Below are 25,697 nucleotides of genomic sequence, written 5' to 3' on the forward strand. Positions count from 1 at the left end.
AGTCAGCCAGCCAACCATCCAGTCAGCCAACCATCCAGTCAACCAACACCCAGTCAGCCAGCCAACCATCCAGTCAGCCAATCATCCAGTCAACCAGCCAATCAGGCAGTAAAATGTTAAATATTGGGGCAAAGGCCTCATCTTCAGCAGTAGCGAGGTGTGAAGGAAGGACGAGGTGGTTAAACTGTATCAGCCCATGGTTAATGATCTGGTCATGTAGAACGGTGTAGAGTATCACTTCTTCCTGACCATACCTGGCTTCAACCCGGGACCGTCCTGCCTCACTGGACACTTCAGGCTGAGGAGTAAGTTCCACACATCTCCACAGATGTGCTGCACAGACATACAGCATCCATACAGCATCCATACAGCATCCATACAGCATCCATACAACATCCACAGAGCATCCATACAGCATCCATACAGCATCCATACAGCATCCATACAGCATCCATACAGCATCCATACAACATCCACAGAGCATCCATACAGCATCCATACAGCATCCATACAGCATCCATACAGCATCCATACAGCATCCATACAGCATCCATACAACATCCACAGAGCATCCATACAGCATCCATACTGCATCTATAGAGCATCCATAGAGCATCCATACAGCATCCATACAGCATCCATACAGCATCCATACAACATCCACAGAGCATCCATACCGCATCCATACAGCATCCATACAGCATCCTTACAACATCCATAGAGCATCCATACAGCATCCATACAGCATCCATACAGCATCCATACAGCATCCATAGAGCATCCTTACAGAATCCATACAGCATCCATACAGAATCCTTACAGCATCCATACAGCATACGTGCTAGTATCTGCTCTGTTTTGTCTTTCACTTGTCTTCTTCTTGTCTTCTAGCTGATGCCTGCTGGACTGTTCATTAGTCACGGTACTCCATTTTGTTTATTTTGTTTATCTGTCGGCCCCAGCCTCAACTCGGGCCCTGTGTGTAGTTAACTGACCCTCTCTGCCCATTCATCGCCAATTTACCTGTTGTTGTTGTCTTAGCTGATTAACTGTTGTCTTACTCGTTGCTGTCTTAGCTAGCTCTCCCAATCAACACCTGTGATTGCTTTATGCCTCGCTTTATGGCTCTCTCTAATGGCAATATGCCTTGTATACTGTTGTTTAGGGTAGTTATCATTGTTTTATTTTACTGCGGAGCCCCTAGTCCCACTCAACATGACTCAGATACCTCTTTTGTCCCACCTCCCACACATGCAGTGACCTCACCTGGCTTAACTGGTGCCTCCAGAGATGCAACCTCTCTTATCGTCACTCAATGCCTAGGTTTACCTCCACTGTACCCGCACCCTACCATACCCCTGTCTGTACATTATGCCCTGAATCTATCCTACCACGCCCAGAAATCTGCTCCTTTTATTATTTGTCCCCAACGCACTAGACGACCAGTTTTGATAGCCTTTAACCGTACCCTCATCCTACTCCTCTTCTGTTCCTCGGGTGATGTGGAGGTTAACCAAGGCCATGCGTGTCCCCAGGCGCTCTCATTTGTTGACTTCTGTAACCGTAAAAGCCTTGGTTTCATGCATGTTAACATCAGAAGGCTCCTCCCTAAGTTTGTTTTACTCACTGCTTTAGCACACTCTGCCAACCCTGATGTCCTTCCCCTGTCTGAATCCTGGCTTAGGAAGGCCACCAAAAATTCTGAGATTTCCATCCCCAACAACAACAACATTTTCCGTCAAGATAGAACTGCCAATGGGGGAGGAGTTGCAATCTACTGCAGAGATATATAAGTTCTGTCATACTATCCAGGTCTACGCCCAAACAGTTTGAGCTTCTAATTTTAAAAATTAATCTCTCCAGAAATAAGTATCTCACTATTGTTATAGACCCCCCTCAGCTCCCAGCTGTGCCCTGGACACCATATGTAAATTGATTGCCCCCGATCTATCTTAAGAGTTCATTTTGTTAGGTGACCTAAACTGGGATATGCTTAATTAACATTCCGGCAGTCCTACAATCTAAGCTAGATGCCCTCAATCTCACATAAATATCAAGGAACCCACCAGGTACAACCCTAAATCCGTAAACACGGGCACTCTCATAGATATTATCCTGACCAACTTGCCCTCCAAATACACCTCTGCTGTTTTCAATCAGGATCTCAGCGATCACTGCCTCATTGCCTGCATCCGCTATGGGTCTGCGGTCAAACGACCACCCCTCATCACTGTCAAATGCTCCCTAAAACACTTCTAATCCTTTCTAATCGACCTGGCCCGGGTATCCTGGAAGGATATTGACCTCATCCCGTCAGTAGAGGATGCCTGGTCGTTCTTTAAAAGTAATTTCCTCACCACCTTAAATATGCATGCCCCTTCCAAAAAATGTAAAACTAAGAACAGATATAGCCCTTGGTTCACTCCAGACCTGACTGCCCTCGACTCGCACAAAAACATCCTGTGGCTTACTGCACTAGCGTCAAATAGTCCCCGCGATATGCAACTGTTCAGGGAAGTCAGGAACCAATACACGCAGTCAGTCAGGAAAGCAAATTTCTGTTTTTCAAACAGAAATTTGCATTCTGTAGCTCTAACTCCAAAAAGTTTTGGGACACCATAAAGTCCATGGAGAATAAGAGCACCTCCTCCCAGCTGCCCACTGCACTGAGGCTAGGAAACACTGTCACCACCGATAAATCAATGATAATCGAGCATTTCAATAAGCATTTCTCTACGGCTGGCCATGCTTTCCTATTGGCTACCCCAACCCCGGCCAACAGCTCCGCACCCCCTGCAGCTACTTGCCTGAGCCCCCCCAGCATCTCCTTCACCCAAATCCAGATAGCAGATGTTCTGAAAGAGCTGCAAAACCTGGACCAGTACAAATCAGCTGGGCTAGACAATCTGGACCCTTTCTTTCTAAAATTATCCGGCCCTAGTTGCAACCCCTATAAACCAGTCTGTTCAACCTCTCTTTTGTATCGTCTGAGATCCCTAAAGATTGGAAAGCTGCCACAGTCATCCCCCTCTTCAAAGGGGGTGACACTATAGATCCAAACTGTTACAGACCTATATCCAGGAAAAGGACAGGGCAGTTAAGGACTTTACATGCTACCAATTATTTAGAAGCTCATTATTTCAGATTGGATGGGTGAGTGTTCAGATGTCCAAGGATGCTGTTTCCACTTTACATTTACATTTTAGTCATTCAGCAGGCAACTATATCTCTCTCAATCAATCAATCAATCAATCAATCAATCAATCAATCATAGCGCATCCGTAGAGCAGGCATAGAGCTGTCGTAGAGCAGGCATAGAGCTGTCGTAGAGCAGGCATAGAGCTGTCGTAGAGCAGGCATAGAGCTGTCGTAGAGCAGGCATAGAGCTGTCGTAGCGCAGGCATAGAGCTGTCGTAGAGCAGGCATAGAGCTGTCGTAGCGCAGGCATAGAGCTGTCATAGCGCAGGCATAGAGCTGTCGTAGAGCAGGCATAGAGCTGTCGTAGCGCAGGCATAGAGCTGTCGTAGAGCAGGCATAGAGCTGTCGTAGAGCAGGCATAGAGCTGTCATAGCGCATCAATAGAGCTGTCATAGCACATCCATAGAGCTGTCATAGAGCAGGCATAGAGCAGGAGGACTAGCTGCCACTATATAACTATGATTATATCTGGCTGGATGTCAGTGTTGATATAGGCTGGTGGTTGGAGATATCCCTCTAGTGGTGTGGGGGCTGTGCTTTGGCAAAGTAGGTGGTGTTATATCCTTTCTGTTTGGCCCTGTCCGGCGGGTATCGTCAGACAGGGCCATAGTGTCTCCCAACCCCTCCTGTCTCAGCCTCCAGTATTTATGCTGCAATAGTTTGTGTCGGGGGGCTAGGGTCAGTCTGTTATATCTGGAGTATTTCTCCAGTCTTATCCGGTGTCATGTGTGAATTTAAGTATGCTCCCTCTAATTTTCGCTCTCTCTTTTTCTCTCTTTCTCCTTCTCTCTCTCCTTTTCTGTCTTCTTTCTTTCTCTCTTTCTTTCTCTCTCTCGGAGGACCTGAGCCCTAGGACCATGCCTCAGGACTACCTGGCATGATGACTCCTTGCTGTCCCCAGTCCACCTGGTCGTGCTGCTGCTCCAGTTTCAACTGTTCTGCCTGCGGCTATTGAACCCTGACCTGTTCACCGGACGTGCTACCTGGTCACGGACCTGCTGTTTTGGACTCTCTCTCTACCACACCTGCTGTCTCTATCTCTGAATGATCGGCTATGAAAAGCCAACTGACATTTACTCCTGAGGTGCTGACCTGTTGCACCCTCTACAACCACTGTGATTATTATTATTTGACCATGCTGGTCATCTATGAACGTTTGAACATCTTGGCCATGTTCTGTTATAATCTCCACCCGGCTCAGCCAGAAGAGGACTGGCCACCCCTCAGAGCCTGGTTCCTCTCTAGGTTTCTTCCTAGGTTCTGGCCTTTCTAGGGAGTTTTTCTGTGCTTCTACATCTGCATTGCTTGCTGTTTGGGGTTTTAGGCTGGGTTTCTGTACAGCACTTTGTGATCAGCTGATGTAAGAAGGACTATATAAATACATTTGATTTGATTTGATTGACTTACTCATTCAAGGGTTTTTCTTTACTGTTACTATTTTCTACATTGTGAAATAATAGTGAATACATCAAAACTATGAAATAACACATATGGAATCATATAGTAACCAAAAAAGTGTTAAACAAATCTAAAAATATTTAATAGTTATAATTTCCCTAATATAACTTTCAGATATTTTAATATCCGATCAATTAGTCTTCTAATTAATGAATTATTCTTTAGCTCACGTTAGTCTCATTCCAAACGTCGTAAATTGTTGGTTATCTGCACGAACCATCCTTCACTATGAATCATCTATACATCAATTGTCTCAATCATTTATTTATTAACTAACTAAATAATCACAGAAATGCACAAACAAACAAACAAAGTAGATATTGTTACAAGGAAATGATACGGGATGTGCCCTAGTGGGCGAAACCGGCATGGCGGCTTGTTAGACAGAGGGACTGAGAAGGGCGCGAAAGGAAAAAGACTACACAGTTGATAATTATAACAATTGAAATGCTAATCCTTTTGCACATGAACGCTCACTCATTTGGTAATAATTGCAATCAATATATATATTTACGCTCAGTGTGTCGTTGTGATCTCTGTTGGAATCGTCCTTCTTTCTGTTGGAAGTTCATCCGCCCGTCTTTTGTGGTTAGAATGGATACTTCAGAGTCCCATTCAGAAATGTTCTTATAGAATAGATGTTTCGGCGGTTGTCGGCCTTCGCATTCAATGGTACACAATTCCTAGCTGCAGATTAGTAATTAGTATTGAAGAGTTGCTTTTATTCTGTCGGTGTCGATCGTCTCAAAGTTTCAACAACCAATACAATACTCAGGTTTTATGGTCTCTACTCAAACCTTAGCCCTCTCGGTAATCGAGGTAGGCTTGGTCTCAAGGGAAATTTCCACGGTGGGGGTTATATCCAGAACAGTAGGAAAGGGATGTCCCATGACGCCAGATCAATGTCTGTGCTCATTGGTCGGGCCTATGACTTAGTTAAACTCCAAAGGGAATTGGAGTTTCCTTCATTAAACGGTTTAAAATCACATTACATAATTTCACAAATAGTTTCATCTTTACTCATTCATTTTATTCAACAATTAGATGCAAGCCTCACAACTGAGACTCTTGTATAAACAGAGTTATGGTGATGTGGCTGTATTGTCTCTCATGAGTTTCACAAACATTAAACGAAATGGACCGGGTCGTAGCTGGATTCTCAATCGACCGTGTACACATTCTCCACAATTGGACATTGTTCAGTTCTCAAGTTATGTGATGTGGAAGACGTTTCTTTGTTCTCCTGTGAAACTCTCTCTCTCTATACTGCATGGCCATGTCTCCTCGTGGAATTTACGACCTGTGATAACAGAACCTGGGTGGGGGAGAGAGAGAGTGGGATGGTAGAGAGATGGGGATGGTACTTTGGGGATAGCGAGAGACACTAGTGAGTTACCACATACTGTATATTGTAGAAACACATCGGGGCAGATCATTAGCGATGCACCACTCAGGTTGTCTGCTGGTTACATATAGAGGGTGTATTTCAGGCCTTTGATACTGAACATCTACAGACAGAGTGGTACTGTACTGAGTGGTCCAGAGGACAGGAGACTCTCCAGCCATCTTCTCTAACTGCAGGTCTTCAGTAGTCCTCTCCAGCACCCTCTCTAACCACAGGTCTTCAGTCGTCCTGTCCAGCCATTCTATCTAACCGCAGGCGTGTGACACCCATCACACTCCACCACAATGTCACTCAAACCATAAGACCGCAGAGAGAGAGAGACAGATTCTGTCAGACCTGGGCCCTGAAAGTAAATCTCAGTAAGACAAAAAATAATGGTGCACGCAAAAAACTATACACAACTCAGTCCTAAACATCAGCGCCACAGATAACTTCCACAGAGCAGTGAACGATCTGAGACACAAGGCAAGAAGGGCTTTCTATGCTATCAATGGAACATAACATTTACATCGCAATTAGGATGTCTCTCAGAACGTTCACAGCTTTGTGGAAGTTACCTGTGGCGCTGATGTTTAGGCCGAGGTATGTATAGTTTGTTCTGTGCTCTAGGGCAACGGTGTCTAGATGGAATTTGTATTCGTTGTCCTGGCAACTGGACCACCATTATTTTTGTCTTACTGAGATTTACTGTCAGGGCCCAGGTCTGACAAAATCTGTGCAGAAGATCTAGGTGCTGCTGTAGGCCCTCCTTGGTTGGGGACAGAAGCACCAGATCATCAGCAAACAGTAGACATTTAACTTCAGATTCTAGTAGGGTGAGGCCGGGTGCTGCAGACTGTTCTAGTGCCCTCGCCAATTCATTTATATATTTTTTTTGTTTGTCAATTAGTCTGTGCAGGGTGAATATGTGGTCTGTCATAAGGTAATTTGGTAAAAAAAAGCACAATTGACATTTGCTCATTACATTGTTTTCATTGAGGTAATGTATGAGTCTGGTGTTAATGATAATGCAGATGATTTTCCCAAGGTTGCTGTTGACTCTTCTCCCACGGTAGTTATTGGGGTCAAATTTGTCTCCACTTTTGTGGATTGAGGTGCTTAGTCCTTGGTTCCAAATATTGGGGAAGATGCCAGAGCTGAGGATGATGTTAAAGAGTTGAAGTATAGCCAATTGAAATATGTAGTCTGTATATTTGATCATTTCAGTCAGGATACCATCAACATCACAGGCCGATCGGGTTGGAGGGTTTTGTATTTTCTCCTGTAGTTCATTCAATGTAATTGGAGAATCCAGCAGGTTCTGTTAGTCTTTAATAGTTGATTCTAAGATTTGTATTTGATAATTTATATGTTTTTGCTGTTTGTTCTTTGTTCCAGAGCCATAAAGATTGGAGAAGTGGTTTATCCACACATCTCCGTTTTTGGATAGATAACTCTTCATTTTGTTGTTTGTTTCGCGTTTTCCAACTTTCCCAGAAGTGGCTAGAGTCTATCCATTCTTCAAATACGTTGAGCTGATTTCTGACGTACTGTTCCTTATTTTTCCGTAGTGTATTTCTGTTTCAGTGATTCACCATAGAGAAGGAGTAGACTCTGGTCCGAGGTTTTCTGTCTCTATGTTTTTGGTTGGACAGGTTTCTACATTTCTTTCTTAGGTTTTTTCAATCTTCATCAAACCATTTGTCATTGTTTTTCATTTTCTTAGGTTGTCTGCTTGATATTTTTTGATTTTATAGGGAAGCTGAGAGGTCAAATATACTGTTTAGATGTTCTACTGCCAAGTCTACACCTTCACTATTACAGTGAAACGTTTTGTCCAGGAAGTTAAAAGGGATTGGATTTGTTGTTGCCTAATAGTTTTTGGTAGGTTTCCAAAACTACCATCTATAGCATTTCTTAATATTAGGAGTCCCCTCGAAGCCTACCATTGACTGTGTACATACGTGCGACAGAGCTGCAGGAGTTGTGACCCGTTTTTGTTGGTTATGTTGTCGTAGGTGTGCAAATGGGGGAGGGAATGCTGTCACCTCCTGGTAGGTGTTTGTCCCCCTGTGTGCTGAGGGTGTCAGGTTCTTGTCCAGTTCTGGCATTTAGGTCGCCACAGACTAATACATGTCCCTGGGCCTGGAAATGATTGATCTCCCCCTCCAGGATGGAGAAGCTATTTTCATTAAAGTATGGGGATTCTAGTGGGGGGATATAGGTAGCACACAGGAGGACATTTTTCTCTGTTAATATCATTTCCTTTTGAATTTCTAGCCAAATGTTCCTGTTTTGACTAATTTAATAGAGTGAGTTAGGTCTGCTCTATACTAAATTAGCATAACCCCTGAGTCTCTTCCCTGTTTCACACCTGGTAGTTTGGTGGATGGGACTACCAGCTCTCTGTAACCTAGAGGGCAACCAGTGGGTCCATCTCCTCTATACATCACGTTTCTTGTAGGATGACAATGTCTGTATTTCTGATTTATTTGGTGAAGTCCAGGTTCCTGCTCTTTAGGCCAAAGGCAGATGACCTCAGGCCTTGGATATTCCAGGATGAGATAGTGAAGGCTTTGTGTTCCATAAAGTGTCCAATGTTGTTAGTTGTGTGGTTTGGCCTTAGACCAGTATGTGTGAGCAGAGCCTGCTGAGCATCTGGTACATACCATTGGCTTGGGCTAGTGTAAGAATGGGGGTTGGGCCTCTCTCCCTATCTCTGTCTTTTTCTATTTCGTCCCACATTAGATTGAAAACTTCCTCTGTGATGTCATTCACAACTCTGCATTGTCATAAGATCTTTGGACGTGACTGTTTGGATGTGTGTGTGTCCCATAGAGCCATGTCCCATGCAGCCCAGTCCCATAGAGCCCAGTCCAATGCAGCCCAGTACCATGCAGCCCAGTACCATACAGCCCAGTCCCATGCAGCCCAGTCCCATGCAGCCCAGTACCATGCAGCCCAGTCCCATACAGCCATGTCCCATACAGCCATGTCCCATGCAGCCCAGTCCCAGTCCCATACAGCACAGTACCATGCAGCCCAGTCCCAGTCCCATACAGCCCAGTACCATCCAGCCCAGTCCCAGTCCCATGCAGCCCAGTCCGATACAGCCCAGTCCCATGCAGCCCAGTCCCATACAGCCCAGTACCATCCAGCCCAGTCCCAGTCCCATCCAGCCCAGTCCCTTACAGCCCAGTACCATGCAGCCCAGTCCCAGTCCCATCCAGTCCAGGCCCATGCAGCCCAGTCCCAGTCCCATACAGCCCAGTACCATCCAGCCCAGTCCCAGTCCCATCCAGCCCAGTCCCTTACAGCCCAGTACCATGCAGCCCAGTTCCAGTCCCATCCAGTCCAGGCCGATCCAGCCCAGTCCCAGTCCAATCCAGCTCAGTCCCATACAGCCAAGTCCCATACAGCCCAGTTCCATGCAGCCCAGTCCCATACAGCCCAGTACCATGCAGCCCAGTTCCAGTCCCATCCAGCCCAGGCCACTGCAGCCCAGTCCCAGTCCCATCCAGCCCAGTCCCAGTCCCATACAGCCCAGTACCATGCAGCCCAGTCCCAGTCCCATACAGCCCAGTCCCATCCAGCCCAGTCCCAGTACCATACAGCCCAGTCCCATGCAGCCCAGTCCCAGTCCCATCCAGCCCAGTCCCATACAGCCCAGTACCATGCAGCCCAGTCCCATGCAGCCCAGTCCCAGTCCCATACAGCCCAGTCCCATACAGTCCAGTCCCAGTCCCATACAGCACAGTACCATGCAGCCCAGTCCCAGTCCCATACAGCCCAGTCCCAGTCCCATGCAGCCCAGTCCGATACAGCCCAGTCCCATGCAGCCCAGTCCCAGTCCCATACAGCACAGTACCATCCAGCCCAGTACCAGTCCCATGCAGCCCAGTCCGATACAGCCCAGTCCCATGCAGCCCAGGCCCATGCAGCCCAGTCCCATACAGTCCAGTCCCAGTCCCATACAGCCCAGTCCCAGTCCCATACAGCCCAGTCCCAGTCCCATCCAGCCCAGTCCCAGTCCCAGTCCCATCCAGCCCAGTCCCAGTCCCATGCAGCCCAGTCCCATACAGCCCAGTCCCATACAGCCCAGTCCCATACAGCCCAGTCCCATGCAGCCCAGTCCCAGTCCATTGCAGCCCAGTCCCAGTCCCATACAGCCCAGTCCCATCCAGCCCAGCCCTAGTCTCATACAGCCCAGTCCCATCCAGCCCAGCCCTAGTCTCATACAGCCCAGTCTCATGCAGCCCAGTCCCAGTCTCACACAGCCCAGTACCATACAGCCCACTCCCAGTCCCATGCAGCCCAGTACCATGCAGCCCAGTCCCAGTCCCAGTCCCATACAGCCCAGTCCCATCCAGCCCAGTCCCAGTGCCATACAGCCCAGTCCCATCCAGCCCAGTCCCAGTCCCATACACCCCAGTCCCATCCAGCCCAGTCCCAGTCCCATCCAGCACAGTCCCATGCAGCCCAGGCCCATTCAGCCCAGGCCCATGCAGCCCAGTTCCATACAGCCCAGTCCAATGCAGCCCAGTCCCAGTCCCATACAGCCCAGTCCCATGCAGCCCAGTCCCAGTCCCATACAGCCCAGTCCCATACAGCCCAGTCCCATACAGCCCAGTCCCAGTCCCATACAGCCCAGTCCCAGTCCCATGCAGCCCAGTCCCAGTCCCATCCAGCCCAGTCCCTTGCAGCCCAATCCCATGCAGCCCAGTCCCATGCAGCCCAGTCCCATGCAGCCCAGTCCCATGCAGCCCAGTCCTTTGCAGCCCAGTCCCTTGCAGCCCAGTCCCATCCAGCCCAGTCCCAGTCCCAGTCCCATGCAGCCCAGTCCCATGCAGCCCAGTCCCATACAGCCCAGTCCCATGCAGCCCAGTCCCATGCAGCCCAGTCCCAGTCCCATACAGCCCAGTCCCATGCAGCCCAGTACCATGCAGCCCAGTCCCAGTCCCACACAGCCCAGTACCATACAGCCCAGTCCCAGTCTCATGCAGCCCAGTACCATACAGCCCAGTCCCATGCAGCCCAGTCCCAGTCCCATGCAGCCCAGTCCCATGCAGCCCAGTCCCATCCAGTCCCAGTCCCATGCAGCCCAGTCCCATGCAGCCCAGTCCCTTGCAGCCCAGTCCCTTGCAGCCCAGTCCCTTGCAGCCCAGTCCCTTGCAGCCCAGTCCCATCCAGCCCAGTCCCTTGCAGCCCAGTCCCTTGCAGCCCAGTCCCATCCAGCCCAGTCCCTTGCAGCCCAGTCCCATGCAGCCCAGTCCCAGTCCCATGCAGCCCAGTCCCATCCAGCAAAGTACCATGCAGCCAAGTCCCATCCAGCCCAGTCCCATCCAGCCCAGTCCCATGCAGCCCAGTCCCATCCAGCAAAGTACCATGCAGCCCAGTCCCATCCAGCCCAGTCCCAGTCCCATGCAGCCCAGTCCCATCCAGCCCAGTCCCATACAGCCCAGTCCCATGCAGCCCAGTCCCAGTCCCATGCAGCCCAGTCCCATCCAGCCCAGTCCCAGTCCCATACAGCCCAGTCCCATGCAGCCCAGTCCCATCCAGCCCAGTCCCATGCAGCCCAGTCCCAGTCCCATGCAGCCCAGTCCCAGTCCCATGCAGCCCAGTCCCAGTCCCATGCAGCCCAGTCCCGTCCAGCCCAGTCCCAGTCCCATGCAGCCCAGTCCCATGCAGCCCAGTCCCATCCAGCCCAGTCCCTTGCAGCCCAGTCCCTTGCAGCCCAGTCCTATGCAGCCCAGTCCCTTGCAGCCCAGTCCCAGTCCCATCCAGCCCAGTCCCAGTCCCATCCAGCCCAGTACCATGCAGCCCTATACTGAGCTCCCTTCCTATATAGGGAATAGGGCTCTGGTCTATAGTAGTGCACTATATAGGGAATAGGGCTCTGGTCTATAGTAGTGCACTATATAGGGAATAGGGCTCTGGTCTAACTACTTTAGACCAGGGCCCTATTCCCTATATAGTGCACTACTTTAGACCAGAGGCAAATAAGCTATATAGAGAATAGTGTGCCATTTGGGACGGCCTGTTGTTCCTGGCAGAGGGCTAATCTCAGTAAACACCGCTGGTCTCATTGTAACGTCCACAGCAGCAGATCCTGTGACTCCTCAGAGAGGACAGACAGATCAGATGGATGGCCGCACTCAAGTTTTCTAATGAGAGAGTAGGGATGTGGAATGAGGGGAGGAGAGGAGAGGAGGGGAGAGGAGAGGAGAGGAGAGGAGAGGAGAGGAGAGGAGAGGAGAGGAGAGGAGAGGAGAGGAGAGGAGAGGAGAGGAGAGGAGAGGAGAGGAGAGGAGAGGAGAGGAGAGGAGAGGAGAGGAGAGGTGGTGTTTGGCATGGTAACCTCTATTTAAAGTTGTCAGCATTGTCTCCCACTTTCTCTCACAGTCTCCCTCCCTGTCTCTCTCACAGTCTCCCTCCCTGTCTCTCTCCCTGTCTCTCTCCCTGACTCTCTCCCTGAGGGTCTCTCTGTCTCACTCCCTGTCTCTCACTCCCTGTCTCTCTCTCTCTGTCTCTCTCACTGTCTCTCTCCCTGTGGCTCTCCCTGTCTCTCTCCCTGTCTCTCTCCCTGTGGCTCTCCCTGTGGCTCTCCCTGTCTCTCTCCCTGTCTCTCTCCCTGTCTCTCTCCCTGTCTCTCTCCCTGTGGCTCTCCCTGTCTCTCTCCGTCTCTCTCTCCCTGTCTCTCTCCCTGTATCTCTCCCTGTGGCTCTCCCTGTCTCTCTCTCTCTCCCTGTCTCTCTCCCTGTGGCTCTCCCTGTCTCTCTCTCTCCCTGTCTCTCTCCCTGTCTCTTTCCCTGTCTCTCTCTCTCTCCCTCTGTCTCTCTCCCTGTCTCTCTCTCTCTCTCCCTGTCTCTCTCTCTGACTCTCTCCCTGTCTCTCTCTCTCTCTCTCCCTGTCTCTCTCTCTCTCTCTCTCTCTCCCTGCCTCTCTCTCTGTCTCTCTCCCTGTCTCTCTCCCTGTCTCTCTCTTAAACACACGGAGCAGAATCAGATCTACTCAACTGCATCTGATCGGTGATGCCAGGCAGAGTCAACTCTTTTTCTGCCAAACACAGTGAAGACAGGACCTCACTCATCATCATATTACCATGTGTCCCAAATGGCACCTTATTCCATATATAGTTCGCTACTTTAGACCACGGATTATAGGGCTTTGGTCAAAGGTAGTGCACTATAAAGGGTATTTGGGGTTGCACACTATTCCCTCTGAGACTGTAATGGATCAGTCGGTGTGACGGTTGATGGATCAACTACAGTAGCTGTTATTTGGTGTTTCAGAAATAAAAACAGAAAGACAGAAACAGAGTATCTGTGAAAATATGATTTTATTCCTAGCGGTCCACTCTAAACATGGCTCTTATTTCAGATCACATGACCATCCAAACCACACCAGAACACTATGGGTCAGAACAGGAAGTACACAGGTTATAGACAGGAAGTCAGCCAAAGACCAATGAGACAGAGACTGATGACTGTTTTACCCTGAATGGACAATAAAGTTTTAGAATCTGAACTCGCTGCGTGGAAAATTGTGTCTGCGTTCACAGGCTGACTACATTACAGACGCCTGCCAGACTCTAACCCCTCTCGGGTGGATCTGGTAGATTGGCATCGCCCAGGCCTGAATGGACTCTAAATAAATATTCTCTGAATCTAAAATAAACTCTTTTAACTCCATATTAAACTAAACTGATGAACATGTTCTAACAACTGATAGCTAGATGTTAAATGTTGTAAACACCTGTAGTTATAAGTTTAGGCTTTAATTTAATAAAGAATGTTATTATCATGTTAATCAATCCAGTTTTACTTGGCTTGGAATTTGGACATTTCCAAATAGGCACATGGTTTAGGATGAGATCCATTTTAGAACTGGTTCTGATGAACAATCAAAGTGACACCATAGCAACAACGTAGCAACAGGTTTATTCAGGAGAACCAACCAGAAGAGAGCTTTGTTCCAGGCTTCACACACAGTATAAAGTGCTTCCCTATGGTCACCCTCTTCCCTATAGTCACCCTATTCCCTATAGTCACCCTATTCCCTATAGTCACCCTATTCCCTATAGTCACCCTATTCCCTATAGTCACCCTATTCCCTGTGGTCACCCTATTCCTATTCCCTATAGTCACCCTATTCCCTATAGTCACCCTATTCCCTATAGTCGCCCTCTTCCCTGTGGTCACCCTATTCCCTATAGTCACCCTATTCCCTATAGTCACCCTATTCCCTATAGTCACCCTATTCCCTATAGTCACCCTATTCCCTATAGTCACCCTATTGTCACCCTCTTCCCTGTGGTCACCCTATTCCTATTCCCTATAGTCACCCTATAGTCACCCTCTTCCCTGTGGTCACCCTATTCCTATTCCCTATAGTCACCCTATTCCCTATAGTCACCCTATTCCCTATAGTCACCCTATTGTCACCCTCTTCCCTGTGGTCACCTTATTCCTATTCCCTATAGTCACCCTATTCCCTGTGGTCACCCTATTCCCTGTGGTCACCCTATTCCCTATAGTCACCCTATTCCCTATAGTCACCCTATTCCCTATAGTCACCCTATTGCCTATGGTCACCCTATTCCCTAAAGTCACCCTATTCCCTATAGTCACCCTATTCCCTATAGTCACCCTATTCCCTATAGTCACCCTATTCTCTTTAGTCACCCTATTCCCTGTGGTCACCCTATTCCCTATGGTCACCCTATTCCCTAAAGTCACCATATTCCCTATGCTCACCCTATTCCCTATAGTCACCCTATTCCCTATAGTCACCCTATTCTCTTTAGTCACCCTATTCCCTGTGGTCACCCTCTTCCCTGTGGTCACCCTATTCCCTATAGTCACCCTCTTCCCTGTGGTCACCCTATTCCCTATAGTCACCCTATTTCCTATAGTCACCCTATTCCCTATAGTCACCCTATTCCCTATAGTCACCCTATTCCCTGTGGTCACCCTATTCCCTGTGGTCACCCTATTCCCTATAGTCACCCTTTCCCTATAGTCACCCTATTCCCTGTGGTCACCCTATTCCTATTCCCTATAGTCACCCTATTCCCTATAGTCACCATATTCCCTATAGTAACCCTGTTCCCTATGGTAACCCTGGTCATAATTCGTGCACTATAGGGCAATAGGGCCCCTGTTCCCTATGATAACCCTGGTCATAATTAGTGCACTATAGGGCAATAGGGCCCCTGTTCCCTATGGTAACCCTGGTCATAATTAGTGCACTATAGGGCAATAGGGCCCCTGTTCCCTATGATAACCCTGGTCATAATTAGTGCACTATAGGGCAATAGGGCCCCTGTTCCCTATGGTAACCCTGGTCATAATTAGTGCACTATAGGGCAATAGGGCCCCTGTTCCCTATGGTAACCCTGGTCATAATTAGTGCACTATAGGGCAATAGGGCCCCTGTTCCCTATGATAACCCTGGTCATAATTAGTGCACTATAGGGCAATAGGGCCCCTGTTCCCTATGGTAACCCTGGTCATAATTAGTGCACTATAGGGCAATAGGGCCCCTGTTCCCTATGGTAACCCTGGTCATAATTAGTGCACTATAGGGCAATAGGGCCCCTGTTCCCTATGGTAACCCTGGTCATAATTAGTGCACTATAGGGCAATAGGGCCCCTGTTCCCTATGATAACCCTGGTCATAATTAGTGCACTATAGGGCAATAGGGCCCCTGTTCCCTATGGTAACCCTGGTCATAATTAGTGCACTATAGGGCAATAGGGCCCCTGTTCCCTATGGTAACCCTGGTCATAATTAGTGCACTATAGGGCAATAGGGCCCCTTTTGGAAAACATCCATAGTAGTGTCCTCTTAATACTCAACGTCGTTTCTCCTTGTTTGTTCAAAAGTTTTAAAAATACATTCAAACTTATTACCAAATTCTCAAATCAACTTCTCCACATAAGATCAGTCTCAAACAGAAAGCCTACAGCAAAACTATATGAAAATCAACCAAGTGAAGCTCGTGATTGTAATGGACCTTTCAACACAGTGTATTTATCAATTACAGATCAATACATTAATCAATCAATATATTAGTATAATCAGTAGCCAGATGTTGACGGTGAGGGGGTTAGAGGTCAGGGATTAGGTGTCAAGGGGTTAAAAATCAGGGTTGTAGTTTAAAGGTCAGGGGTTAGAGGTCACTTCTCCAGTCTCTTGGCCACATCCAGGTAAGCCATCTCTATCTCGTTGTCGGCAGCGCAGGTGTTGGTGAACTCGTCTCGTGTGTAGGCGTTCTTCAGATAGCGCCACACCCCAACCAGCTCAGACGGAATCTCATAGTTACGATACTTCTTAGCAACAACCTGGTAACAAAACACAGAACACACCTCACACTCAGGTAATAGAACATCTGTGAGTCTGTGTGTTAGCGTGTGTGTGTGTGTGTGTGTGTGTGTGTGTGTGTGTGTGTGTGTGTGTGTGTGTGTGTGTGTGTGTGTGTGTGTGTGTGTGTGTGTGTGTGTGTGTGTGTGTGTGTGTGTGTGTGTGTGTGTGTGTGTGTGTACCTTGACTATATGTAGTTTGGGCAGTAGGTTGCAGTCAGCCAGGGTGAGTTCATCTCCATCCAGGAAGCGTCTGGTGGACCCCCTCTCCTCCTCCATGCTGTCTGCATCGATCTCCTCTGGGAGGGGACCAACCAGGAAGTCATCCAACTTCTTCAGCGCCTTCAACAGACCCTTCTCCAGGACTAGAAGGGAGGGTGTAGGGGAGAGAGAAGGGATGGAGGTAGAGAGAGATTTTAGTCAATTTGTCATATAAAGAGAAATCAAGAAAAGGGAGCACAGTTTCATCATATCCACCAGGTGGCAGTACAGTACAGTCATCTCTATCATATCCACCAGGTGGCAGGACAGGACAGTACAGTCATCTCTATCATATCCACCAGGTGGCAGTACAGGACAGTACAGTCATCTCTATCATATCCACCAGGTGGCAGTACAGTACAGTCATCTCTATCATATCCACCAGGTGGCAGGACAGGACAGTACAGTCATCTCTATCATATCCACCAGGTGGCAGTACAGGACAGTACAGTCATCTCTATCATATCTACCAGGTGGCAGTACAGGACAGTACAGTCATCTCTATCATATCCACCAGGTGGCGGTACAGGACAGGACAGTACAGTCATCTCTATCATATCCACCAGGTGGCGGTACAGTACAGTACAGTCATCTCTATCATATCTACCAGGTGGCGGTACAGGACAGTACAGTCATCTCTATCATATCTACCAGGTGGCAGGACAGGACAGTACAGTCATCTCTATCATATCCACCAGGTGGCGGTACAGGACAGTCAGTCATCTCTATCATATCCACCAGGTGGCAGTACAGGACAGTACAGTCATCTCTATCATATCTACCAGGTGGCAGGACAGGACAGTACAGTCATCTCTATCATATCCACCAGGTGGCAGTACAGTACAGTACAGTCATCTCTATCATATCCACCAGGTGGCGGTAGAGGACAGTACAGTCATCTCTATCATATCCACCAGGTGGCAGTACAGGACAGTACAGTCATCTCTATCATATCCACCAGGTGGCGGTAGAGGACAGTACAGTCATCTCTATCATATCCACCAGGTGGCGGTACAGGACAGTACAGTCATCTCTATCATATCCACCAGGTGGCAGTACAGGACAGTACAGTCATCTCTATCATATCCACCAGGTGGCAGGACAGGACAGTACAGTCATCTCTATCATATCCACCAGGTGGCAGTACAGGACAGTACAGTCATCTCTATCATATCTACCAGGTGGCGGTACAGGACAGTCATCTCTATCATATCCACCAGGTGGCGGTACAGGACAGTACAGTCATCTCTATCATATCCACCAGGTGGCAGGACAGTACAGTCATCTCTATCATATCCACCAGGTGGCAGTACAGGACAGTACAGTCATCTCTATCATATCTACCAGGTGGCAGTACAGTACAGTCATCTCTATCATATCCACCAGGTGGCGGTACAGGACAGTACAGTCATCTCTATCATATCTACCAGGTGGCAGTACAGGACAGTCATCTCTATCATATCCACCAGGTGGCAGGACAGGACAGTACAGTCATCTCTATCATATCCACCAGGTGGCAGGACAGGACAGTACAGTCATCTCTATCATATCCACCAGGTGGCGGTACAGGACAGTACAGTCATCTCTATCATATCCACCAGGTGGCAGTACAGGACAGTACAGTCATCTCTATCATATCCACCAGGTGGCGGTACAGGACAGTACAGTCATCTCTATCATATCTACCAGGTGGCGGTACAGGACAGTACAGTCATCTCTATCATATCCACCAGGTGGCGGTACAGGACAGGACAGTACAGTCATCTCTATCATATCCACCAGGTGGCAGGACAGGACAGTACAGTCATCTCTAACACTTCCGGGTTGGAGCGAGTAGTCGCATTCCGCTTCGCTCCACAGGTAGTATTACATTTCATTTAATTTCATTACAGTACAACGGTTTGATTTGTTTGATCTTAGCTAGCTACATAGCCGTCTTTGTATCAAAGATAATTGTGTAGTTTAGAGTAATTATCGAGGTTCGCTAGCCAGCTATTTTCGTCCTTCTAACGTAACGTAACGTAGTCAACACTGCTAGCTAGCCAGCTAGCCAGCTAGCCACCGAATAGCAGCACTGTAGAAACTATTACATTACAACGGAACAACGGAACGACTTGATGAGTGTAGTGTTAGCTAGCTACATAGTTGTCTTTGCTGTCTTTGTATCTAAGATAATTGTGTAGTTTAGAGTAATTATCGGTTAGCTAGCCAGCTATTTTCGTCCGCCGCGCTGCCGTTCTCCTACCTAGTCAACACTGCTAGCTAGCCAACTTCTACCGAATAGCAGCACTGTAGAAACTATTACATTACAACGGAACGACTTGATTAGCGTAGTGTTAGCTAGCTACATAGTTGTCTTTGCTGTCTTTGTATCCAAGATAATTGTGTAGTTTAGAGTAATTATCGAGGTTATCTAGCCAGTTATCGAGGTTACCTAGCCAGCTACACTTTCAAACAAAGTCAACAACGCAGCCACTGCTAGCTAGCCTACTTCACCAGCCAGCAGTACTATATCATTTTAGTCAATAAGATTTTAACGTAAGCTTAACTTTCTGAACATTCGAGACGTGTAGTCCACTTGTCATTCCAATCTCCTTTGCATTAGCGTAGCCTCTTCTGTAGCCTGTCAACTATGTGTCTGTCTATCCCTCTTCTCTCCTCTCTGCACAGACCATACAAACGCTTCACACCGCGTGGCCGCTGCCACTCTAACCTGGTGGTCCCAGCGCGCACGACCCACGTGGAGTTCCAGGTCTCCGGCAGCCTCTGGAACTGCCGATCTGCGGCCAACAAGGCAGAGTTCATCTCAGCCTATGCTTCCCTCCAGTCCCTCGACTTCTTGGCACTGACGGAAACATGGATTACCACTGATAACACTGCTACTCCTACTGATCTCTCCTCGTCTGCCCACGTGTTCTCGCACACCCCGAGAGCTTCTGGTCAGCGGGGTGGTGGCACTGGGATCCTCATCTCTCCCAAGTGGACATTCTCTCTTTCTCCCCTGACCCATCTGTCTATCGCCTCCTTTGAATTCCATGCTGTCACAGTTACCAGCCCTTTCAAGCTTAACATCCTTATCATTTATCGCCCTCCAGGTTCCCTTGGAGAGTTCATCAATGAGCTTGACGCCCTGATAAGTTCCTTTCCTGAGGATGGCTCACCTCTCACAGTTCTGGGTGACTTTAACCTCCCCACGTCTACCTTTGACTCATTCCTCTCTGCCTCCTTCTTTCCACTCCTCTCCTCTTTTGACCTCACCCTCTCACCTTCCCCCCCTACTCACAAGGCAGGCAATACGCTTGACCTCATCTTTACTAGATGCTGTTCTTCCACTAATCTCATTGCAACTCCCCTCCAAGTCTCCGACCACTACCTTGTATCCTTTTCCCTCTCGCTCTCATCCAACACTTCCCACACTGCCCCTACTCGGATGGTATCGCGCCGTCCCAACCTTCGCTCTCTCTCCCCCGCTACTCTCTCCTCTTCCATCCTATCATCTCTTCCCTCTGCTCAAACCTTCTCCAACCTATCTCCTGATTCTGCCTCCTCAACCCTCCTCTCCTCCCTTTCTGCATCCTTTGACTCTCTATGTCACCTATCCTCCAGGCCGGCTCGGTCCTCCCCTCCTGCTCCGTGGCTCGACGACTCATTGCGAGCTCACAGAACAGGGCTCCGGGCAGCCGAGCGTTAATGGAGGAAAACTCGCCTCCCTGCGGACCTGGCATCCTTTCACTCCCTCCTCTCTACATTCTCCTCTTCTGTCTCTGCTGCTAAAGCCACTTTCTAACACTCTAAATTCCAAGCATCTGCCTCTAACCCTAGGAAGCTCTTTGCCACCTTCTCCTCCCTCCTGAATCCTCCTCCCCCTCCTCCCCCCTCCTCCCTCTCTGCGGATGACTTCGTCAACCATTTTGAAAAGAAGGTCGACGACATCCGATCCTCGTTTGCTAAGTCAAACGACACCGCTGGTTCTGCTCACACTGCCCTACCCTGTGCTTTGACCTCTTTCTCCCCTCTCTCTCCAGATGAAATCTCGCGTCTTGTGACGGCCGGCCGCCCAACAACCTGCCCGCTTGACCCTATCCCCTCCTCTCTTCTCCAGACCATTTCCGGAGACCTTCTCCCTTACCTCACCTCGCTCATCAACTCATCCTTGACCGCTGGCTACGTCCCTTCCGTCTTCAAGAGAGCGAGAGTTGCACCCCTTCTGAAAAAACCTACACTCGATCCCTCCGATGTCAACAACTACAGACCAGTATCCCTTCTTTCTTTTCTCTCCAAAACTCTTGAACGTGCCGTCCTTGGCCAGCTCTCCTGCTATCTCTCTCAGAATGACCTTCTTGATCCAAATCAGTCAGGTTTCAAGACTAGTCATTCAACTGAGACTGCTCTTCTCTGTGTCACGGAGGCGCTCCGCACTGCTAAAGCTAACTCTCTCTCCTCTGCTCTCATCCTTCTAGACCTATCGGCTGCCTTTGATACTGTGAACCATCAGATCCTCCTCTCCACCCTCTCCGAGTTGGGCATCTCCGGCGCGGCCCACGCTTGGATTGCGTGCTACCTGACAGGTCGCTCCTACCAGGTGGCGTGGCGAGAATCTGTCTCCGCACCACGTGCTCTCACCACTGGTGTCCCCCAGGGCTCTGTTCTAGGCCCTCTCCTATTCTCGCTATACACCAAGTCACTTGGCTCTGTCATATCCTCACATGGTCTCTCCTATCATTGCTATGCAGACGACACACAATTAATCTTCTCCTTTCCCCCCTCTGATAACCAGGTGGCGAATCGCATCTCTGCATGTCTGGCAGACATATCAGTGTGGATGACGGATCACCACCTCAAGCTGAACCTCGGCAAGACGGAGCTGCTCTTCCTCCCGGGAAAGGACTGCCCGTTCCATGATCTCGCTATCACGGTTGACAACTCCATTGTGTCCTCCTCCCAGAGTGCTAAGAACCTTGGCGTGATCCTGGACAACACCCTGTCGTTCTCAACTAACATCAAGGCGGTGACCCGTTCCTGTAGGTTCATGCTCTACAACATTCGCAGAGTACGACCCTGCCTCACACAGGAAGCGGCGCAGGTCCTAATTCAGGCACTTGTCATCTCCCGTCTGGATTACTGCAACTCGCTGTTGGCTGGGCTCCCTGCCTGTGCCCATTAAACCCCTACAACTCATCCAGAACGCCGCAGCCCGTCTGGTGTTCAACCTTCCCAAGTTCTCTCACGTCACCCCGCTCCTCTGCTCTCTCCACTGGCTTCCAGTTGAAGCTCGCATCCGCTACAAGACCATGGTGCTTGCCTACGGAGCTGTGAGGGGAACGGCACCTCCGTACCTTCAGGCTCTGATCAGGCCCTACACCCAAACAAGGGCACTGCGTTCATCCACCTCTGGCCTGCTCGCCTCCCTACCTCTGAGGAAGTACAGTTCCCGCTCAGCCCAGTCAAAACTGTTCGCTGCTCTGGCACCCCAATGGTGGAACAAACTCCCTCACGACGCCAGGTCAGCGGAGTCAATCACCACCTTCCGGAGACACCTGAAACCCCACCTCTTTAAGGAATACCTAGGATAGGATAAAGTAATCCTTCTAACCCCCCCCCCCCCCCCCCCCTTAAAAGAGTTAGATGCACTATTGTAAAGTGGTTGTTCCACTGGATATCATAAGGTGAATGCACCAATTTGTAAGTCGCTCTGGATAAGAGCGTCTGCTAAATGACTTAAATGTAAATGTATCATATCCACCAGGTGGCGGTACAGTACAGTCATCTCTATCATATCCACCAGGTGGCAGGACAGGACAGTACACAGCCACAGCCAGGATCCTTCTGTGTAGTAGGATTAACTCTGCTACCATTCAGTGGCAGCTAACAGTAGGACATGTTTGAAATTGCTTCTGATATTCACACTAGTTTAAAGGTAAATCTCAATGAGACTAAACCTGCTAAATGTAAGTGTGAGACACAGGAATAACGTATAGCAACCTACGGCCCTTCACAAAAGTTCAATGATATAGTGACAGAGGTTTCCAGAGGGATAGAGGTAAGGCCATTGGAATCAGAATACTAGTATAATACTGCTACTACTACCACAGCCTCAGTCTCCTGCAGACAGACACAAACACATAGAATTAGGATTCAGAATACTAGAATGGACATGAACCTTCTTATGATGGGGTAAAGGTCAACCATGTTGGTCAGGGAGTTGGTCAGGGAGTTGGTCAGGGAGTTGGTCAGGGAGTTGGTCAGGGAGTTGGTCAGCCATGTTGGTCAGGGAGTTGGTCAGCCATGTTGGTCAGGGAGTTGGTCAGGGAGTTGGTCAGGGAGTTGGTCAACGATGTTGGTCAGGGAGTTGGTCAGCCATATTGGTCAGGGAGTTGATCAGGGAGTTGGTCAGGGAGTTGGTCAGGGAGTTGGTCAGGGAGTTGGTCAGCCATGTTGGTCAGGGAGTTGGTCAGGGAGTTGGTCAGCCATGTTGGTCAGGGAGTTGGTCAGGGAGTTGGTCAACCATGTTGGTCAGGGAGTTGGTCAGGGAGTTGGTCAGCCATGTTGGTCAGGGAGTTGATCAGGGAGTTGGTCAGGGAGTTGGTCAGGGAGTTGGTCAGCCATGTTGGTCAGGGAGTTGGTCAGCCATGGTTTGCCAGTGCTGTGATAAGATAGTGTAAAATAATGAATTTGAAGAATGTATCTGTACTGTATGTTTGTTAGCTAGCTAGCCAGACAGTTTTAGAGGAATGACTCCATACTTTATTCAAATTAACTGCCAATACTCCCGAGTCGGTATTCATGTCATATCAAGTAATTCCTCTCAACCAGAAACCACAATTTGTGGAATACAAACATTCTTGACTTTTGACCCCCATTGTAAAAGAGGCATTTTTGTTATAAAGAAATAACAAAACATGCCCAAAAAGCTGCTGTGTTGTTCAATGTACATGTAGCCAGGTCAAAAATACAGAGCTGCAATTCGCAATGCTCCCACATAGGGAAATCGAGCCTGTGAGAAGAGCCATGTGGCTTCAGGCTATTCGCTGTGGAAGAGTGGGAATCCGGTGTCCAAGTATCTACAGAGCCTTCAGAAAGTATTCATACCCTTTGACTTATTCCACATTTTGTTGTGTTACAGATTGAATTCAAAATGGAATTTAAAATACAACACATTTATTTGTTTTCTTACCCATCTACATGCAATACCCCATAATGACAAAGTGAAAACATGCTTGCAAATGTATTGAACATGAAACACAGAAATATCTAATTTACATAAGTATTCACACCCCTGAGTCTATACTTTGTAGAAGCACCATTGGCAGCGATTACAGCTGTGAGTCTTTCTGGGTAAGTCTAATAGCTTTACACACCTGGATTGCGCAACATTTTCCCATTTTTATTTTCAAAATTCTTCAAGCTCTGTCAAACTGGTTGTTGATCATTGCTAGACAACCCTTTTAAGGTCTTGTCATAGATTTTCAAGTCCATTACATGTATTTTTTATCCTGAAAAACTTCCCAGTCCTTAATGATTACAAGCATACCCATAACATGATGCAGCCACCACTATGCTTGAAAATATGTAAAGTGTTATTTAGTAATGTGTTGTATTGGATTTGCCCCAAACATAACACGTCGTATTCAGGACAAAAATATATTTGTCACATTTTTTGCAGTATTACTTTAGTGCCTTGTTGCAAACAGGATTCATGTTTTGGAATATTTTTTATTCTGTACAGGCTTCCTTCTTGTCACTCTGTCAATTGGGTTAGTATAGTGGAGTAACTACAATGTTGTTGATCCATCCTCAGTGTTCTCCTATCACAGCCATTAAACTCTGTAACTGTTTAAAAGTCACCATTGGCCTCATGGTGAAATCCTTGAGAGATTTCCTTCCTCTCTGGCAACTGAGTTAGGAAGGACGCCTGTATCTTTGTAGTGACTGGGTGTATTGATGCACCATCCAAAGTGTAATTAATAACTTCACCATGCTCAAAGGGATATTCAATGTCTGTTTATTTTTACCCATCTACAGGTACAGGACTCTAGCAGTAGTAAATCAATACAGCTACAGGACTCTAGCAGTAGTAGATCAATACAGGTACAGGACTCTAGCAGTAGTAGATCAATACAGCTACAGGACTCTAGCAGTAGTAGATCAATACAGCTACAGGACTCTAGCAGTAGTATATCAATACAGCTACAGGACTCTAGCAGTAGTAGATCAATACAGGTACAGGACTCTAGTAGTAGTAGATCAATACAGCTACAGGACTCTAGCAGTAGTAGATCAATACAGGTACAGGACTCTAGCAGTAGTATATCAATACAGCTACAGGACTCTAGCAGTAGTAGATCAATACAGGTACAGGACTCTAGCAGTAGTAGATCAATACAGCTACAGGACTCTAGCAGTAGTATATCTATACAGGTACAGGACTCTAGTAGTAGTAGATCAATACAGCTACAGGACTCTAGCAGTAGTAGATCAATACAGGTACAGGACTCTAGCAGTAGTAGATCAATACAGCTACAGGACTCTAGCAGTAGTAGATCAATACAGCTACAGGACTCTAGCAGTAGTAGATCAATACAGGTACAGGACTCTAGCAGTAGTAGATCAATACAGGTACAGGACTCTAGCAGTAGTATATCAATACAGCTACAGGACTCTAGCAGTAGTAGATCAATACAGCTACAGGACTCTAGCAGTAGTAGATCAATACAGCTACAGGACTCTAGCAGTAGTAAATCAATACAGCTACAGGACTCTAGCAGTAGTAGATCAATACAGCTACAGGACTCTAGCAGTAGTAGATCAATACAGGTACAGGACTCTAGCAGTAGTAGATCAATACAGCTACAGGACTCTAGCAGTAGTAGATCAATACAGGTACAGGACTCTAGTAGTAGTAGATCAATACAGCTACAGGACTCTAGCAGTAGTAGATCAATACAGGTACAGGACTCTAGTAGTAGTAGATCAATACAGGTACAGGACTCTAGCAGTAGTAGATCAATACAGCTACAGGACTCTAGCAGTAG

General features: G+C 48.0%; 2 protein-coding genes across 3 annotated transcripts in view; one reads left to right on the forward strand and one right to left on the reverse strand.

The window, feature by feature from the left end:
- Window positions 1-8,882: 8,882 nt before the first annotated feature.
- Window positions 8,883-10,235, forward strand: LOC139583786 (sialidase-like). The gene has a single exon (XM_071415240.1). It carries the CDS (start codon window positions 8,883-8,885, stop codon window positions 10,233-10,235), a length of 1,353 nt encoding a protein of 450 aa, XP_071271341.1.
- A 5,820-nt stretch (window positions 10,236-16,055) lies between these two features.
- LOC139582417 (chloride intracellular channel protein 5-like) overlaps window positions 16,056-25,697 on the reverse strand; it is an 81,856-nt gene continuing 72,214 nt past the window's right edge. For both annotated transcript variants that reach the window (XM_071412382.1, XM_071412383.1), the window contains exons 5-6: window positions 16,588-16,769; window positions 16,056-16,386 (exon numbers count right to left, since the gene is read on the reverse strand). In XM_071412382.1, the coding sequence (XP_071268483.1) occupies window positions 16,222-16,386; window positions 16,588-16,769 (347 nt within the window). In that variant the 3' untranslated portion in view covers window positions 16,056-16,221. The remainder of the gene's footprint in view (window positions 16,387-16,587; window positions 16,770-25,697) is intronic.

The sequence above is a fragment of the Salvelinus alpinus genome, chromosome 8, assembly GCF_045679555.1.
Source record: "Salvelinus alpinus chromosome 8, SLU_Salpinus.1, whole genome shotgun sequence".
NCBI lineage: Eukaryota > Metazoa > Chordata > Actinopteri > Salmoniformes > Salmonidae > Salvelinus > Salvelinus alpinus.

Bases quoted from the DNA above. Each gene is read 5' to 3' on its own strand.
- LOC139583786 (XM_071415240.1), top strand. From the start codon at position 8,883: ATGTCCCATGCAGCCCAGTCCCATAGAGCCCAGTCCAATGCAGCCCAG.